The sequence below is a fragment of the Notechis scutatus genome, chromosome 1 (genome assembly GCF_049901735.1).
Source record: "Notechis scutatus isolate UNSWTSFEM ecotype Mainland chromosome 1, rNotScu1.2, whole genome shotgun sequence".
Taxonomy (NCBI): Eukaryota; Metazoa; Chordata; class Lepidosauria; order Squamata; family Elapidae; genus Notechis; species Notechis scutatus.
In genome coordinates this window covers 26,026,948-26,043,604 of record NC_142009.1, presented here as the reverse complement: position 1 = coordinate 26,043,604, position 16,657 = coordinate 26,026,948, and the positions used below count along the sequence as shown (strand labels likewise).

At 43.2% G+C, this 16,657-nt stretch overlaps 1 protein-coding gene across 2 annotated transcripts in view; it reads left to right on the top strand.

Moving 5' to 3' along the window:
• Nucleotides 1–16,657, top strand: part of CAD (carbamoyl-phosphate synthetase 2, aspartate transcarbamylase, and dihydroorotase) — a 35,290-nt gene that overhangs the window by 16,275 nt on the left and 2,358 nt on the right. For both annotated transcript variants that reach the window (XM_026671590.2, XM_087949110.1), the window contains exons 14-39: nucleotides 164–288; nucleotides 632–765; nucleotides 1,353–1,465; nucleotides 1,590–1,843; nucleotides 2,933–3,179; nucleotides 4,247–4,345; nucleotides 4,560–4,784; nucleotides 5,207–5,389; nucleotides 5,631–5,849; nucleotides 6,768–6,935; nucleotides 7,073–7,255; nucleotides 7,674–7,778; nucleotides 8,794–9,045; nucleotides 9,228–9,309; nucleotides 10,631–10,797; nucleotides 11,425–11,589; nucleotides 11,841–11,972; nucleotides 12,204–12,405; nucleotides 12,618–12,808; nucleotides 13,037–13,177; nucleotides 13,331–13,417; nucleotides 13,572–13,713; nucleotides 13,837–13,881; nucleotides 15,066–15,220; nucleotides 15,336–15,410; nucleotides 15,503–15,715. In XM_026671590.2, coding sequence (XP_026527375.1) covers nucleotides 164–288; nucleotides 632–765; nucleotides 1,353–1,465; nucleotides 1,590–1,843; nucleotides 2,933–3,179; nucleotides 4,247–4,345; nucleotides 4,560–4,784; nucleotides 5,207–5,389; nucleotides 5,631–5,849; nucleotides 6,768–6,935; nucleotides 7,073–7,255; nucleotides 7,674–7,778; nucleotides 8,794–9,045; nucleotides 9,228–9,309; nucleotides 10,631–10,797; nucleotides 11,425–11,589; nucleotides 11,841–11,972; nucleotides 12,204–12,405; nucleotides 12,618–12,808; nucleotides 13,037–13,177; nucleotides 13,331–13,417; nucleotides 13,572–13,713; nucleotides 13,837–13,881; nucleotides 15,066–15,220; nucleotides 15,336–15,410; nucleotides 15,503–15,715 — 4,104 coding nt within the window. The remainder of the gene's footprint in view (nucleotides 1–163; nucleotides 289–631; nucleotides 766–1,352; nucleotides 1,466–1,589; nucleotides 1,844–2,932; nucleotides 3,180–4,246; nucleotides 4,346–4,559; nucleotides 4,785–5,206; nucleotides 5,390–5,630; nucleotides 5,850–6,767; nucleotides 6,936–7,072; nucleotides 7,256–7,673; nucleotides 7,779–8,793; nucleotides 9,046–9,227; nucleotides 9,310–10,630; nucleotides 10,798–11,424; nucleotides 11,590–11,840; nucleotides 11,973–12,203; nucleotides 12,406–12,617; nucleotides 12,809–13,036; nucleotides 13,178–13,330; nucleotides 13,418–13,571; nucleotides 13,714–13,836; nucleotides 13,882–15,065; nucleotides 15,221–15,335; nucleotides 15,411–15,502; nucleotides 15,716–16,657) is intronic.

The following is a 16,657-nucleotide window of genomic DNA, read 5'->3' as shown; positions in this document are numbered from 1 at the left end:
CCGAGCTCAGCTCAACCTGGGACCTTCTGCATATTAACCACATGCTCTGTCCTGAGTCATCATTCATTCCCAGGAAATGTGGAAACTTTCTCATTCTGCTTGCTATCCTGAAGGATGGTGGAAATATTGGCTGGGCTGCATCTGTCTCTTTCCTGTCCCACAGTACTACATCATAGAGGTGAACGCTCGGCTCTCGCGAAGTTCAGCTCTGGCAAGCAAGGCTACTGGCTACCCCTTGGCCTATGTTGCTGCTAAGCTGGCTTTGGGCATCCCGCTGCCTATCCTCAGGTAATGCCCGAATGCTCTGGGGTGCAGGGTGCACTGCTTTGCTAGAACTTTCTGGGGAGGGGTCTGCTTGTTCATTGCCCTCACTGGGTCAATGGATTATTCGCTTAAATGTTGTTTTGGCTTTTAATGGAGCCAATCCCCTATGTACTTTTAATTTTGCTTAAAATATGTGACTGATAAATGGTATCTTAGCAACTGCTGCCATCTTGGATTCTTGCCATCTCATACAGTCTTTCTAAAGGAATGGCAACTATGCCTGTTTTTGTAGCCTTTTGATCACAGGTTCAATAAGAGATACATGGCTCTCCATCTTAGCCTTCTCTTTCCCTTCACTTCAACCCAGGAACTCGGTCACTAATTCCACTACAGCCTGCTTTGAACCCAGCCTCGATTATTGTGTGGTTAAGATTCCACGCTGGGACCTCAGCAAGTTTCTGCGTGTGAGCACTAAGATTGGCAGTTCCATGAAGAGTGTGGGTGAGTGCTAAAAGGAAGAATGAGGGGGAGGAGTGCATACTGGAGTCAGGCTCCAACCTTGCAATCAAATTTAATTTTTATTTGTGCTTTGTGTGTGGCCCAGGCAGCTGACTAGGTATTGGGATACCATGATTTGGGTGTTTCATCAGCTGACAATCTTCTATTTTTCTATTTCCTCTTTTCTTATCCTTCACTTATGTAATAATATATATTATCAGATTGGCTCTATTCTTTTAAACATGTGCTAATATCACGTCCATATCCAAAGGAGGCAAAACTTGACTGTGGCACACTTCTGGCACTTTCCCTTTTTTGACACACACAAACGTTTAGGATGGCTTTGACGCTATAATGCAGACACAGTTGTGGATGTCCCCAAAAACAAGACAAGCCAATGCTTGAATGACCCTGACATTCCCTGAGTTATGGTCTGTTCATTCCTCATGCTTCAAACTTGTTCGTTTCCTTGATATATGCTAATTGTATCTGCCTTTGAAAGAAGCCCTGTTTATTTATTTAGTACAAAAATCTAAACTTAGGTCATTTTCCCCTGGATAAATTTACTGCTGTTCTTCTCATTCTTTCAGGTGAGGTCATGGCCATTGGAAGGAGTTTTGAGGAGGCATTTCAAAAGGCACTTCGCATGGTGGATGAAAATTGTGTGGGCTTTGATCCCACAATAAAACCAGTCTCTGACATGGTAGGCGTTCCTGGTGAGGTGATGAAACATGCTGAATTTCCAGTAGCTGCTGTCCCCAGTCCCATTGGACTAATGCTCAGGGCTGTGCTGTCCACAATTTTCTGTTCCCTCCCCATCACTGCAGGAGCTGGAGACGCCCACCGACAAGCGGATCTTTGTGTTAGCGGCTGCACTGCGGGCCGGCTATTCCATTGAGCGTCTCTATGAGCTCACCAAGATTGATCGCTGGTTCCTGCACAAGATGAAAAACATAGCTGATCATGCACTGTGCCTGGAATCCTATCGCCAGGCAGAGCCAGGCTCCATGCCACCTCATGTCCTGAAGCTGGCCAAGCAGTTGGGCTTCTCAGATAAGCAGGTGGCTCAGGCTGTGCTCAGGTACAAGATCAAAGCATCAGTGTGTTTATTTGTCTAAACTGGCTTGGCTCCTTGACTGTTGTTGTTTTATATTATGTTATTGTATGAGTAAATAAAAAGTAACCCAAAGTGTTCAGGCCTAGGTGGTCCCAACCATTAGTCAAAAACTGGAAGCAAAGTAATACCATCTGTTTACTAAGAACAGGCGGTAGGGATGGAGACTCTTAAGCGGGATGAGATGCTGACTGTGCCAAAGTGGACAACACAGTCCTTGTCCCTTGGTAGCTTGTTTTCTGACAACATGCTGAGTCCAGGTTAAAATAAGGTGGTTCGTTTTGATTCAGCATATTGTGAGGACCCAGCCATTGTTTTAGCTTGATTCACATAAATATGCAATTCACATAAGCTATCATGTTAAATGAATGTAGCAGTTGTGTGTAAAAACTGAAGTTCAGTCCCTGTTTGAAAACAAAATCTCACTGAAGTCCTGGAAAACACTTGTCAATTGGAGCCAGTACCCTGACTCAATATAAGACAGCTATTTTATTATGTTATTTTATGTTATTTTAAGCATTTATCTAGTCACCCATCTTTCCACCAACTCTGGATGGCTCCCAATCAGAGACCAAAAAACACATAAAATCATGTTAAAACTGTAAAACTAATCCAATTACAGGTAGCCCTCAACTTACAACAGTTCATTTAATGACCATTTAAAGCTACAATATCACTGAAAAAGTGCCTTATGACCATTTTTCACACTTATGACCATTGCAGCATCCCCATAGTCACGTGATCAAAATTCAAGTGCTTGGCAATTGACTCATATTTATGATGGTTGCAATGTCCCAGGGTCACGTGGTCCCCCTTTGCGACCATCTGACCAGCAAAGTCAATGGGGAAACCGGTTTCATTTAACAACCATGTTACTAATTCAACAACTGCAGTGATTCACTTAACAGCTCTGGCAAAAAAGGTGGTACAATGGGGCAAACTCCCTTGACAAATGTCTCATTTAGCAACATAAATCTTGGGCTCAATTGTGGTCGTAAGACGAGGACGATCGGTAAAACGCTAAAACATTAAAAACAAAAGCTTGTTTTGTTGCAGCACGGAACTGGCAGTGAGGAAGATGCGCCATGACCTGAAGATTTTACCAGTGGTGAAACAGATTGATACGGTGGCTGCAGAATGGCCAGCCCAGACCAACTACCTGTATCTCAGCTACAATGGCACCGAGCATGATCTGGTTTTCCTTGAACCACACGTCATGGTCATCGGTTCTGGTGTCTACCGTATTGGCAGCAGTGTGGAATTTGACTGGTGTGCTGTTGGGTGCATCCAGGAGCTGCGCAAGGTGAGTGCTTGGGTGCTGCTTCTTCAAAGGCGTTTCCTAGCCATGTCACGAGTTTTCCTTGTTAGCCTTTTATCACAGAGAGCTTTCAGTTCCTCCTTATGCCTTTTCCCTCCGCTATTCAGTGTGTGGAGTGTGAAGGATGTGTGTTTGTGTTTATTTTCATGGTCATGAAGTGCATTGAAGATGGTGTTTGATTTCTTTTTTTTTTTTAAGTTTTTTATTTTTACAACAAAAACAACAAAACCATCTTTCAATTTTACAGTGTGTCAGTTGGGTACATGTATCTTGTGCGCATAGTAATATTATTATACATTTCTTATTTGATTACATTCATAAACCATTCTAATCAACATTCTATATTATATTGTTCCATTATTATATTATTATTAACATAATTTCAGTTCTATATTATCTTTCAAAAACAAATTGCATCCTTGCAAAGTTATATTCATGCTCTTACTCATTCAGAAGTAATCGATTATAGTATATTATTGCTATTACCACATATTTCAGTTTCTTACTCTTCTATCTAATCATTCATAAAATAAATCCCAAATCTTATAATACTCTTTTTCTTTCTGTTCTCTAATTGCCGTTGTTAGTCTACTCATTTCTACACATTCCATTATTTTCTTAATTGTTTCCTCCTCTGTTGGAATTTTCTCACTTTTCCAATTTTGTGCAAATACAAAAGATGGTGTTTGAGGTGCAATGACAATAAAGTAAACTAAATAAATAAAATAAATAAAAAAATTAAAAATTATTCACAACCATTGCATTGCTCTTCTCTAAATGGAATTCTGGGAGTTGAAGTCCACAAGATGTCTGACAGTGGTACAAGAAGGCCATGTAGTTTGGTACTGGAGTGTTTCGTGCAATCAACATCTAAATGACTGCATGAAGTATCAGCTCCAGATAACTCTTCTGAAGTAGTGGCAGGTCGCCGAATATACCTGCAGATTTGTGGGTTGCTAATCATCTGTTCAGTCCCAAAGCCATGATGAGGCAAATGTCGCTATAGGTGTGAATTAAGGAGATATAAGCTCCGTGTGCTTTTCTCCCAACAGATGGGCTACAAAACCATTATGGTGAACTACAACCCTGAGACAGTCAGCACAGACTACGACATGTGTGACAGGCTCTATTTTGACGAAATGTCCTTTGAGGTGGGTCCTATATGGTTGGGCTGGGTGCTGCATTAAGATTTGGTTTTTAAAAGGGGGTGGGCCCAACTCCTTGCATGGGAATGATAATCAAAAGTATGTTTTCAGAGAAAGATAAAGATATGTTGAGAGCGGGTAGAACTCTCAACTCTAGGAAGTATCATAAGGCATCCTCTTTTTCCTATCACTCTTCCCCATTCTCAATTTTGCTCTTCAGGTGGTGATGGATATCTATGAGCTGGAGAACCCTGAGGGTGTAATTCTGTCCATGGGGGGCCAGCTTCCCAATAATATTGCCATGGCCTTACACCGGCAGCAGTGCCGGATCCTGGGCACTTCCCCTGAAGCCATCGACTCCGCTGAGAACCGCTTCAAGTTCTCCCGTCTTCTGGATACCATCAATATCAGCCAGCCCCTCTGGAAGGAGCTCTCAGACATGGAGGTGAATAGAAGGTGCTACAACTAAAGAGAGCGAGTGGGTGGGAATAAGGGCGAATCCCCAAAGTGAGGACCATCATCGTTCCATTTAAACCATGTAAAGTCAGGGAGCTATAGAGCTGGTTTTGTCATGGCACGTATATGAGGAAGTATAGCAAATTTCCAGCGTCATCCCTCTTTGGAAGGTTTCCCCCTAATTTGCTAATGTAATGCCTGCAGACTAGGGCGAGAGGGAAAATTAAAGTCCATTTATTATTGGCACTAACCTATTACATGCTTCAGGGAGGGGAAGATGTGGATGAGTTGATGCTGGGAATTTCTGGTACATCCTGGGAAACTGGCAAAGGAAACTATGGCTAAAGGTGGGACTGAAGGGCTTTTGCTCCAGATTTAGCTTTGTAACCCTTTGCTATCTCTCCTCTGCAGTCAGCCAAGCAGTTCTGCTGCAAGGTGGGATACCCTTGCGTGGTGCGTCCTTCCTACGTGCTTAGTGGTGCGGCCATGAATGTGGCTTACACAGATAATGACCTGGAGAGGTTCCTTAGCAACGCTGTTGCTGTTTCCAAGGAGCAGCCTGTTGTCATCTCCAAGTTCATTCAAGAGGCCAAGGTGGGCAGAGCTGATGGGTGGGTTTTGTATGCCAAACAGTCCCTTTGGAGAATGTGACCGGCTCAAACTGTTCAAAATAAGCACAGGATTGCTGCAGAAGGACAATTCAGAAGGCTTATTATTTGTGTGCTCAGGGAAATCACAAAAGGGAACGCCCTGCTTTCTTTGGCATTCAGGAAGACAGGCACGAGGGAGGCATTATTGACAGGGTGTTGAGGCTGTTGTACTTGCCTCCCAACAGGAGATAGATGTCGATGCTGTGGCCTGTGATGGGCAAGTGGTGGCCATTGCCATTTCTGAGCATGTGGAGAATGCTGGTGTACATTCAGGGGATGCCACACTAGTGACACCCCCACAGGACATTACACCTAAGACACTGGAGCGGATCAAGGCGATTGTGCACGCCATCGGACAGGAACTGCAGGTCACAGGACCCTTCAACCTCCAACTCATTGCCAAGGTAATATAGGAAAGAGAAGCAAGAAGTCAGTGAGTCTAGCAGTCATGGATAGGGTCAGATTTCTCAGCTCTGGTGTGCACAAATGCTGTCTGTGTGTTTGACTTTCTGTTCTGCCGGCCTCTCCAGTAGATGAGGAGGAGGCATGGGAGTCAGGATCAGCACCAAAGCACCTGAGAGCTCCGAGGGGGAAGAGGGAATGGAGCTGTCAGAGAGAGAAAGAGAGAGGTGGATCCTGGGCTCTCTGTCAGCCCTCACATGGAGAGTCAATAGCCCCCAGGTCTGGAGGTGGCTGAGGAGGAGGAGGAAGAACAGCTGGGTCCAGTGCCTGACGCGTGGATGCGCAGAAGGCAGAGGAGAGGAGAGCGGTGGAAATCTGTGGGCCGATCCTTGGGACGGAAGAGCCACTCCTGCTAGCGAAGCTACAACCTAGATCTGGCAATAAAAGGCAGGGGGCGGAGATGAATAGATGTGGCAGACAACTATTCATCTCTCAGCCAGACGGACTTGTTAGCCTGCGGTGAGAGAGAAACTTTTGCCGGGCCTGCTGGTGCTCCTAATAAAGGAATCTTTGAGTTAACTTAAGAGGGTTTGTTATGTTTGGGGAGCTGGGTCAGAATCCTTTATTAATTGAACAATAACAGATCGATCTTACTTAATTGAGAAGTACTGTGTCAGGGAACACAGATCACTGTGCATCCCCAATTTTCGGCAACTCCACCATGAAGTCCATTGCGATCTCCTCCCATGGCCTTGTCAGCTCTTAGGTTTTACAAGTTGACATACTGTATATCTTGTAATGTTAATGTAAAAAATGTGATGTCGATCAGGGACTCTGATTGGCTTGATTTGGAGCCAACACCCTCTATCATGCCTGGTGCTCCATGAGCCGTCCTGCCAATCTGCTTCTCTTTTCTGCAGCATGACCAGCTGAAAGTGATTGAATGCAATGTGCGAGTATCTCGATCCTTTCCATTTGTCTCCAAGGCGCTGGGTGTTGACCTGGTAGCTTTGGCCACGCAAGTGATCATGGGAGAAGAGGTGGAGTCTGTTGGACTCATGACAGGCACGGGCATTGTTGGTGTCAAGGTAAGCAGCTTAATAGAGGGAATTTACGTTCGATAGTCAAGATTTGAACCCTGATATACCTTTTCCCTGCTTCTTAGAACCATCACAACTTGGGATGACTTGACCATCTAATTTTGCTCTCCTGTTTTCTTACTCAGGTGCCCCAGTTTTCATTCTCACGACTGGCAGGTGCCGATGTGGTGCTGGGGGTAGAGATGACCAGCACGGGTGAGGTGGCCTGCTTTGGGGAGAATCGTTGTGAGGCCTACCTGAAAGCCATGCTGAGCACCGGCTTCAAGATTCCCAAGAAGAACATCCTGCTGACTATTGGGAGTTACAAGGTCAGTTGGGTGGAAAGGCTGACGACTTTGCCAGGAGGGAAAGCAGAATAGTCCTGTGGGTGTCACCATCTCAAAGCCTTTCTTCAGATTAAATATTCCTAATTTTAAATGTCCCAATACCTGTGCTTTTGTTGTAGCAGAACAACTGGTAATGTTTCTTACAAAGTTTTCGTCGTTCAAGCCTTCTATATTACTTTGAGGTTTGCTTTAAGGGTTCATATATGGAATGAAAAATAACCCAAATATTCTTGTAATACATGATGGTAATTTCAGGGACAGGATTAAGAGAGCGGAGATTGCAGAAATGCAAGAAAGCCAATAGGAAGGATTGGGGAAGATGGCTTATAGTAAGAGGGGTTATACTTGTGATGTTTCTGGACAGGTGTGCCTTAGCCTCTTTACTTCCCATCTCTTTTAGAACAAGAGTGAGTTGCTGTCCACAGTGCGTACCCTGGAAGGCTTGGGTTATAATCTCTATGCCAGTCTGGGCACTGCTGATTTTTATACAGAGCATGGCATTAAGGTAGGTACACGGATGGTCATGAGATAACATGGTATCTCTTCCACGAAGGCAGGTTAATTAGGTTAATAATTAGATTACAATTATTGATTAATCTTTGAAATCAGGCTTGGTCTGAAATTGTGTGACCTAGAAATGTGATAAATAAATACATTCCCAGAATGTTGGTTGGGAATTCTAGAAATATGTTTATTTCTTTATAATATTTGTAGACTGCCCCAGTTGTAAGACTCTGGGCAGACTACAATAAGGCAAACAGATAAAACAAACAAGCAAACAGGAATACCAAAATGGAACAAAACGTGCATATAAGGTGGAATGCCTACATCAAAGCAGTTCGTTTGAGACCAAACACACAGTGGAAGGGAAAGCAAGGAGAGAGGTTGTTACATGTACCTCACAGGGAAGCATATCCCATCCCATGGTATATAGGCTGCTTCAGAGAAGGCCTGTTGCCTCATGTAGGTTCCGTGTATTTCCCAAGGAGAAATTTTCAGTAGACCTTTTGTGATGTTCAGACTGGATGGGCAGAATTGACTTTGACACGGTGATACTGATGTAACCCAGTGCTACCTACTGTCAGCCCCACTAGATAGACCAGACCAGGAAATCAACTCCACAAAAAGGCTAAAACTACTTTTATTGAGATTGGCTAAAATAAAATAACAGAATCTTACAAGTCTATGCTGAATCTCCTCCTCCTTATAGTTTAATGAATTGGGAAATGGTTGAGTTGCTGCCAAATGTTATGTGAACGTTCTGGCCTTAAAAAATGCTTTAGTCCCCTTTGCCTGGGCAACAGTTTTTGCACGTTCTTCAAAAGCCTAATTCCCTTTTGTACTTCAGAGCCATCATTATATAACTTACGGAATGTGTGACTCACAAAAGGTTCTGATGACTCCATCTCTATTTTGCAATTGTTTGGGCTAATCTACCAAGACCATGACTGGCATTTGTGCATTATCTTGAGTGTTTTGTATCCTGATGGCTAAAGGGCTTGCTGCTTCTTTTGTGGCAGGTGAGGGCTGTGGATTGGCATTTTGAAGAAGCAGATGGCAATGAAATGTCATGCAAGGAGAACCACCAGCGCAGCATTTTGGATTATCTGGCTGAAAATCACTTTGATTTAGTGATCAATCTGTCGATGCGCAACTCTGGCGGGAGGAGGCTCTCTTCGTTTGTCACTAAGGGCTACCGAACACGACGGCTGGCAGTTGACTACTCAGTGCCTCTCATTATAGACATCAAGTGCACCAAGCTTTTTGTTGAGGTTTGTGAAGGGTGGCAACAACCAAATGAATTGGACAGGGATTGGGCAGTGATGAAGAGAAACATGGGATCAGCTTCAGAAGAATGCTCAGATCTCCAATGTACATTGTGTGTATGTTAGATGAGGGATGTCCTTTGCTGTTCTGAGAGATTGAGTCCTTCTCTGTTTCTGTTCTCCATTAGGCTCTTGGGCAAATTGGAGGACCCCCTCCGTTGAAGATGCATGTGGACTGTATGACCTCACAGAAACTCATCCGCTTGCCAGGTAGATCAAAGTTGTAGCACTTGCATAGGGGGAAGATTTATCCAGAGAAAAGAATGCACTTAGCTGGTCCAAATTGACCTTTGCCTTTTCAGAAAGGCTCACTTATTGAATTTGGAGCCCTGCAAGGTAGGATTTGTTCCTTTGCCAGCCCCTGAGAACATGGAGTGGAGAGCAAGGCTATTACGAAAAAGGTTCCTGAGCCCAAGGAGAGGGGATATATATGATAAAATAGCTATGAACTATTTAATATGGTTTCAGACTAATTGCAATAAATATTATTGTGCTGATATGAGAGCCTAAGAGATTCTATCAACTTCAAGGTTAATAACCTAGTTAAACCATGTAAAGTTGGGGATCTGTGATTTATAGCTATAGTACAGAGCTTGATAGACAGGAAAGCTAAACTTGGTACAATCTATTTAAGATCACAATTGAATCTGGAATTTTGATGATAAGTCATAAATGAAATCACCATGTGACTAGACTCATTTTTACAGCAGTTTTTACCCTGGTTGTAAAGTAAGTCACTACAGCCACCAATAAAGGAGAATATTTGTAGCCCAGGGTTGAAATGAAGGATCCTTGGTGCTCTCTGATCTTGCTTGTTTATCCCAGCACCTTAACCACTAGACCAAACTGGCTCTCTCTCAATCCTTGAGAGCTGCAGAGTATTCCTTGTTTGGTTCTTAGGGCACCATAATCAATTTTAGCTTCAGACTGGATACGCCTACACTGTGGACATGAAATACACTGTGGACATGAGATACAGAAGCTTCACACTTCACATGAACTTCAGCATTCACGCTATGTGTGTAGAGATATACAAGCAGCAGCCCTATACATGCATTTTCAGAGTGTGAGCCTTAATGAAAGTGACACTTCTGGATCATGTTCTGCAGTAAATACCTGGGTTTGTACAATAGACCAAATTTGGCTAAAATAAGATTGACTGATGGAACCCAGCATATTGCATGTCCAGCTGTAACATGGTTTATTATTATTTACCTATTGTGCTCTAAAGCACACTCAAATTGTGTAAAGGACTTTATCCTCAGGCTTGCCATCTTCTGTTAAAAGGGGTCTGAAATAGGCCTGCCTTTCATCCGCAAGGTTTCCTATGAGCATAACATCGCTCCAGTTTATGACCCTGTAATCCCCTTAATTCAGAGTCGGGGCGACTGGATGGAGCTGAGAATTTACTGGCCAGATGCCCTTCCTGATGCCACATGGAGTTTGCAGCTATGAGCAAAATATCACTGTGTGATCAAAAACAAGGATAGTCCTTTTCCCCCACTGATTTCCCCTCTTTCTCTTCCTTCAGGTCTAATAGATATCCATGTGCACTTGAGAGAACCAGGAGCCACCCATAAAGAAGACTTCAAATCTGGTACAGCTGCTGCTCTAGCTGGTGGCATCACGATGGTTTGTGCCATGCCAAACACCTCCCCTGCTATCACTGATGCTAATTCTTTTGCCCTAATGCAGAAGGTAAGGACTGCCCAAATTACGAGTAATGGGGGCAAGGGAAGGATCAGGTTTTTTGATAGTGGTGTCCAGACTAGCAAAAGATTTCTTATGAAAGATGTCTGGCCCTTTATTACTTGTCTTTTGTATTAGGAAAGATTGTTCGGTGTGCACATCGCTGCTACTTCTGATATTCTTTTTGTTAAATTAGTGGAATATTAAAAATTCAGTGTGTAATCAAATGTAAAGACAATACCAGTCAAGAAAATAATTTCATTGCTATATGTGGAATTAATTATTAAAATCATGTTGCCTACAACATCAAGAAGACAATTGTCTTTAACGTGATATAGGAGACTCAACCTGTAATCATATTAAAACTAGCAAAACTTCAGCATGGAAATGTTTAATGCATTTCTCAGCAAGCATTTCAAATTATAGTCTGATCGTTGCTTGTTGTTGCTTTGTTGTTGTTATGCATTTTGTTATGTATGTGTTTATTGAATGCTGTTCTGGTCAAGATGAAACTACTTTGCCTTTGGCAATTCTCAGTTTGGCATATGATAAGAGCAGCAAATCCAAATATTAAAAAGGAGAGTAAACTTGTCACACCTTTTGAGGCTGACTTTTTCTTTTTCCATCCTTGCCTAGCTGGCTGAGGCTGGAGCCCGCTGTGATTTTGCACTGTATGTTGGAGCTTCAACTGACAATGCTGGCTCTCTGGGGCCAGTGGCTGGAGCTGCTGCTGGTCTAAAGATGTACCTGAATGACACTTTCTCTGACCTCAAGATGGACAATGTTTCTCTCTGGATGGAGGTGGGTTTTATTTTGTTCAGTCTCTGGTGCTTTGTTTCTTTAGCAAGAAAGGGAAAATCGTGTTGATATGGAAGATTTTATTCTCTTCCCTTACTGGAGCCCTGAAATAGAATTTCTACTATCCTATCTGCCAATATTTCAATAATTTAACGGGTAGGCTATCAGAAGGCATTCAAACAATCTCTAGCCTATGTTAGTGCATATTTATCCACTGTATTTAATCTTTCTTTGATCTTTCCAAACCACTCCAGCACTTTGAAAAGTGGCCCAAGCACCTTCCAATTGTAGCACACGCTGAGAAACAGACAGTGGCAGCCATTTTGATGGTGGCACAGCTATACCAGCGTCCTGTCCACATCTGCCATGTGGCCCGCAAGGAAGAGGCAAGTAATTTGTGCAAAAAAGCTTAAAGGATAAGGATGTATGTTCAGGGAAGGTCCATGAACATAAAACCAGGAAGTCCCTTTAAGAATTTTCTTCTTCCTATCAAATAAAGCATAATCTCTGATGTGACTTAGAGAGCAAATGACTTGCAAGACTTCCTTTATCTTTATTAAAATCCTTAATATGAATCTGGATGAAAATTCTGTGGGTAACATTTCATCTCTTCACAGATCCTGATCATCAAAGCAGCAAAGCAGAAGGGCATTGAGGTGACCTGTGAGGTGGCTCCCCACCACCTCTTTCTCTGCCAGGAAGATCTGAGGCGTATTGGGGAAGGCCGGGGTCAGGTGCGCCCCATGTTGGGCACTCGCGAAGACATGGAGGCCCTTTGGGACAACCTGGACACCATTGACTGCTTTGCTACAGACCATGGTAAATGTAGCTTTGGTTTATATTTCTGGAAAGCTTCAGCATCAGGACATGTCTAAAAATGGTTTCAACAAGTGATAGATTTCTGAGAGTTCAGAAGAATGTGTGGGAGTAGAAGCAGGGAAGAAAGGTTTGCCTGTTACACTCAATACCAGTTGGCACAGCTGCAGTATGAAAGCTTTTCCTTTGCCATATCTTTCCTTTTCTTCTTCCAGCTCCACACACATTGGAGGAGAAGCTTGGAAAGGAACCTCCCCCGGGCTTCCCAGGTCTGGAGACTATGCTGCCCCTGTTGCTTACAGCAGTTTCTGAAGGGCGCCTCACTGTGGAAGACATTGTCAAGCGCCTGTATGAGAATCCTCGGCGCATATTTGGATTGCCCGTGCAGGAAGACACATACATTGAGGTGGGGCTGTTGTTGCAAGAGAAGGGTCTTGAGGGGAGAATCTAAGAGCCCTGTCAAAACTGGCATCCTTACCTTAACTCTGTTTTGTCAAAAAACAAAACAAAACACCCCACTATTGCTAGAAAGCTTTCTTTGGCCACAAAGCCAACGACTGCCTACTCAGTGGCATGGGCGTCTCATCATCAGTAAAAGCAGCTGTTCTTTCTAAGTTGTTGTATCTTCTGGCAGGTGGATCTGGAGCAGGAGTGGCTGGTGCCAACCCATACAGCTTTCAGCAAATCCCAGTGGACTCCTTTTGAAGGGATGCGAGTGAAGGGGACTGTACGTCGTGTTATTCTCCGTGGAGAAGTGGCTTATATTGACGGACAGGTAAATACAAAGCAGTTGAGGAAGGGGTGTAGAAAAAAAAAAATTCCTTTATCTGATTAAAGGAATCCTCTGTGGCCCTTTTGGCTACCTCCTTTTTATGAAGTTTTGATGCCAGAGGGGTTAGGACTGATGTGAGTGTTTTGTGTTGCATAGGTTCTCGTATCCCCAGGTTATGGGCAGGATGTGCGAAAGTGGCCATGCTCAGTACCTCTCCCAGCACCGGCCAAAGAAATCCTGAAGGTAGGTGCTGAAAATCAACTAAGAAGGGACAAAAGAGGAGGAGGATTGGGAATAGATGGATAAATGGATAAAGGTGGGAAATTTGGGAGATGCTGTTAGTAAAAAGGGAAAGTGTTCCCTGGATTTCTGTTGCTCAGTTCCTCTCACCTTGCAGACACCTGAGCGTCCTCATACCACTGTGCAAACAGAGATCTTCCGTGGCCGTGCATCGAGTCCTCGGAGAGCTGCTCCAGTGGGAGATGCACGATTCTACTTGGCCCCCCGCATCCATCGTGCTTCAGATCCTGGGCTGCCAGGTGATGGATGAAAGGGTACCTGGAATGGATTCCTTTCTGGGGCAGGTGTTTAGGGAAGGAGGGCTGTAGCCATAGCAAGGTGTCTCTATTAGTCCGTAATTCTTTTCCTCTTCCTTTCACTAGCTGATGATCTCAGAGAAAGAGCTATCAAAAAAGCACCTGAGCCAGGTGAGTCCAAGTCCTTCTTTCCCCCAAACTCAGACTGCTGCTATACCCTCTCTGTGTGGGGTTTTTTTATCAGTTTTTTTTAAATTCTAAGTAGCCTTGTGTGGAAAGAGCTTCTTGTTTAAATTCAGATATGGCCATGTAGATTTCAGTCCCTTACAGCATTTCTCCATGGGCAAATTTGTTGAAGGAAAAATGAGGAGGTAGGAAATTGGTTGCTGTAGACAACACACGAAAGGGATTCGCTTTGGAGACAACACAACCAGAAAGGGATTCCGCTTTGGATTTTATATCAGATGGGGCTCTGTGAGGCAGGGAGACCAAGATATTAAGGGCCAAAGACATTAATATTTTTTTAATGTTGATTATAACATAGTAAGGTATGTTTTATCCCTGCAACATTGTATATCAACTAATGAGAGACAAACTAGTTCAAAACTTAGTTCAAATCTTCTATAGACTTAGAACAATATTTTTAATCCTGGCCTGGTTAAAACAACCTTATTCCTCTACTTATAAAGCCACTCCATTAAATGTATACCATTGTCTACTATTTCATTTGACAAGGATAGTTTAGCCACCATGATCAAATCTCAAAATTGACATTTTAATTTTTAAATAATATTTCAGGCTTGAATATTCCTTATACTTTGCTTGTTGCATCAGTTAATTGAACCTAATGTGAACATAGGCGAAACACCATTTGGTTCTGCTTTTTTAAAAGTTCGGGTTCTAAAGAGTTATTCTGCTGGTGTTTGTTCTATTGCCAAAAAATTTCCTCCAAACTTTTCCTCTCCTTTTTTTGGCTGGAGACCTGTACCCATGTAGAGTTTGGGCAAACAGTCGCTTCTACCCTGGTTACTCTAACAAATGATAATAGCTTAGAATGAAGGCTTTCAAGATTACAGAAGGAAATAATTAGAGCAGGGGTGTCAAACTTGCGGCATCATGTGATGTATTGGGACTTTCCCCCCCTTCGCTAAACCAGGTGTGGGCGTGGCCAGTGTGTGACACATCCGGCCTGGCCTGCAGGCCAAGAGTTTGACAGCCCTGAATTAGAGGAACAACCCCAAAAGTAGAACAGGATAAGAAAGAGGCAAAAGAGAGACAGAGACAGATCCCTCATATCTTCTCTTGAGTATTCTGTTTGAAGTGATGATCTTCTTCTTTTTTTTAAATCCCTTCAGACTTGTCCATCGTCCAGGATGGTCCATTATACCTTGCTGGCCCAATACCCAGACAGGCATCTCTTCAGAGTTTGCCACATCCTCAAACCTCACCATTACTCCATCCTCTTGTGGGGCAACATATACTGTCAGTCAAACAATTCACAAAGGGCCAGGTATTTGCATATTCGGTTTTTCTTTTCTCCTACATTTTGGTGTCTGTGCTCATGGAATTCCTGTACTCAAATTCCTAAGCTGCTTCTCCACAACGTGCTCCTGTTTTTTGTACAGATGTCTCACTTGTTTAACGTCGCGCACAATCTGCGCATGTTGGTGCAAAAAGAGCGCAGTCTTGACATTCTCAAGGTGAGGGGAAAAAATTGAATTGGGACAATGGGGATGTGATTTGGGAAGGGCAGGAAAAACAGCAATACTAAACCAGAGCAACTTTTGCACAGGGGAAGGTGATGGCCTCCATGTTTTACGAGGCAAGCACACGTACCAGCAGTTCCTTTTCTGCAGCCATGTACCGTCTGGGTGGCTCTGTGCTCCCCTTTTCTGAGGCCACCTCATCCTGCCAAAAGGGAGAATCTCTGGCAGACTCAGTCCAGACCATGACCTGCTATGCTGACGTTGTTGTTCTGAGGCACCCCCAGCCAGGTGCAGTGGAGGTAAAAATGGGCAAGGGATTAAGGAAGAGGTTGCATGATGGAGTGAATTAGAATAACAGAGTTGGAAGGGACCTTGGAGGTCTTCTAGTCCAACCCCTACACCACTTCAGACAAATGGTTATCCAATTTCTTCTTAAAAACTTCCATTAGTGATGGTGGGTTATCTTCATGGTATGGTACAAGTTCAAAGAAACCAACAATCCTGTCTCCCCTTCCCTTTCTCACCTGGGGTTGGTTTGTTTTTTGTCTTTATGATAGAAGCCATTCATTTTCTTAGCTTTTAAATGTATGCCTCGGAAATCCTTGACCAATTGTATTGATTGTAAATTCAAGCATCTGGTTCTCAAGATGCCTGCAAAAAACACCTTCTGTAAAAGCAATTGGTTTTTTACTTCTCTGGACTGCTTGATCTCACCTTCTGGCTTCATCTGATCTGTGAGCACAATGCAGAGAAATAGATCCCTATCTATTTCTCTGTTTCTCTGCATTGTGCTAAATATAAATATAGTTTTTCCTCTGATACAATTCATATAGTCATAAGGGAAACATGGTTCTGCCAACTGCATCAATTATTTGGTCTCAATGGACTATGGTCTCACCCCAATCATTCAAATTATGATATTGGCAAAGGAAGGAGAAGCTTGACTTGCTGAATGAAGCTGGGTGTGGGTAGGAATTTAGATAGCATGACCAAAATATGGAGACCTGAGGTTAGGTCTAAAAGTACTAGTATCTAGTACGCAACAAACACCATCTGTGACTTTAGGGGGATGATTCCAGGCAGTTTGAGTTTAGTTTCCCAGAAGAAAATATTTGGGAATCATTGCAGCAGATTTGCTGGTTTCTGATTAAGAATAATTCACATGGAAGCCACAAAGGGTTTATGAAATGACTGAATAAAGAAATGAGTCAGATACTCACTTTAATGGCTTCTTCCCCTCC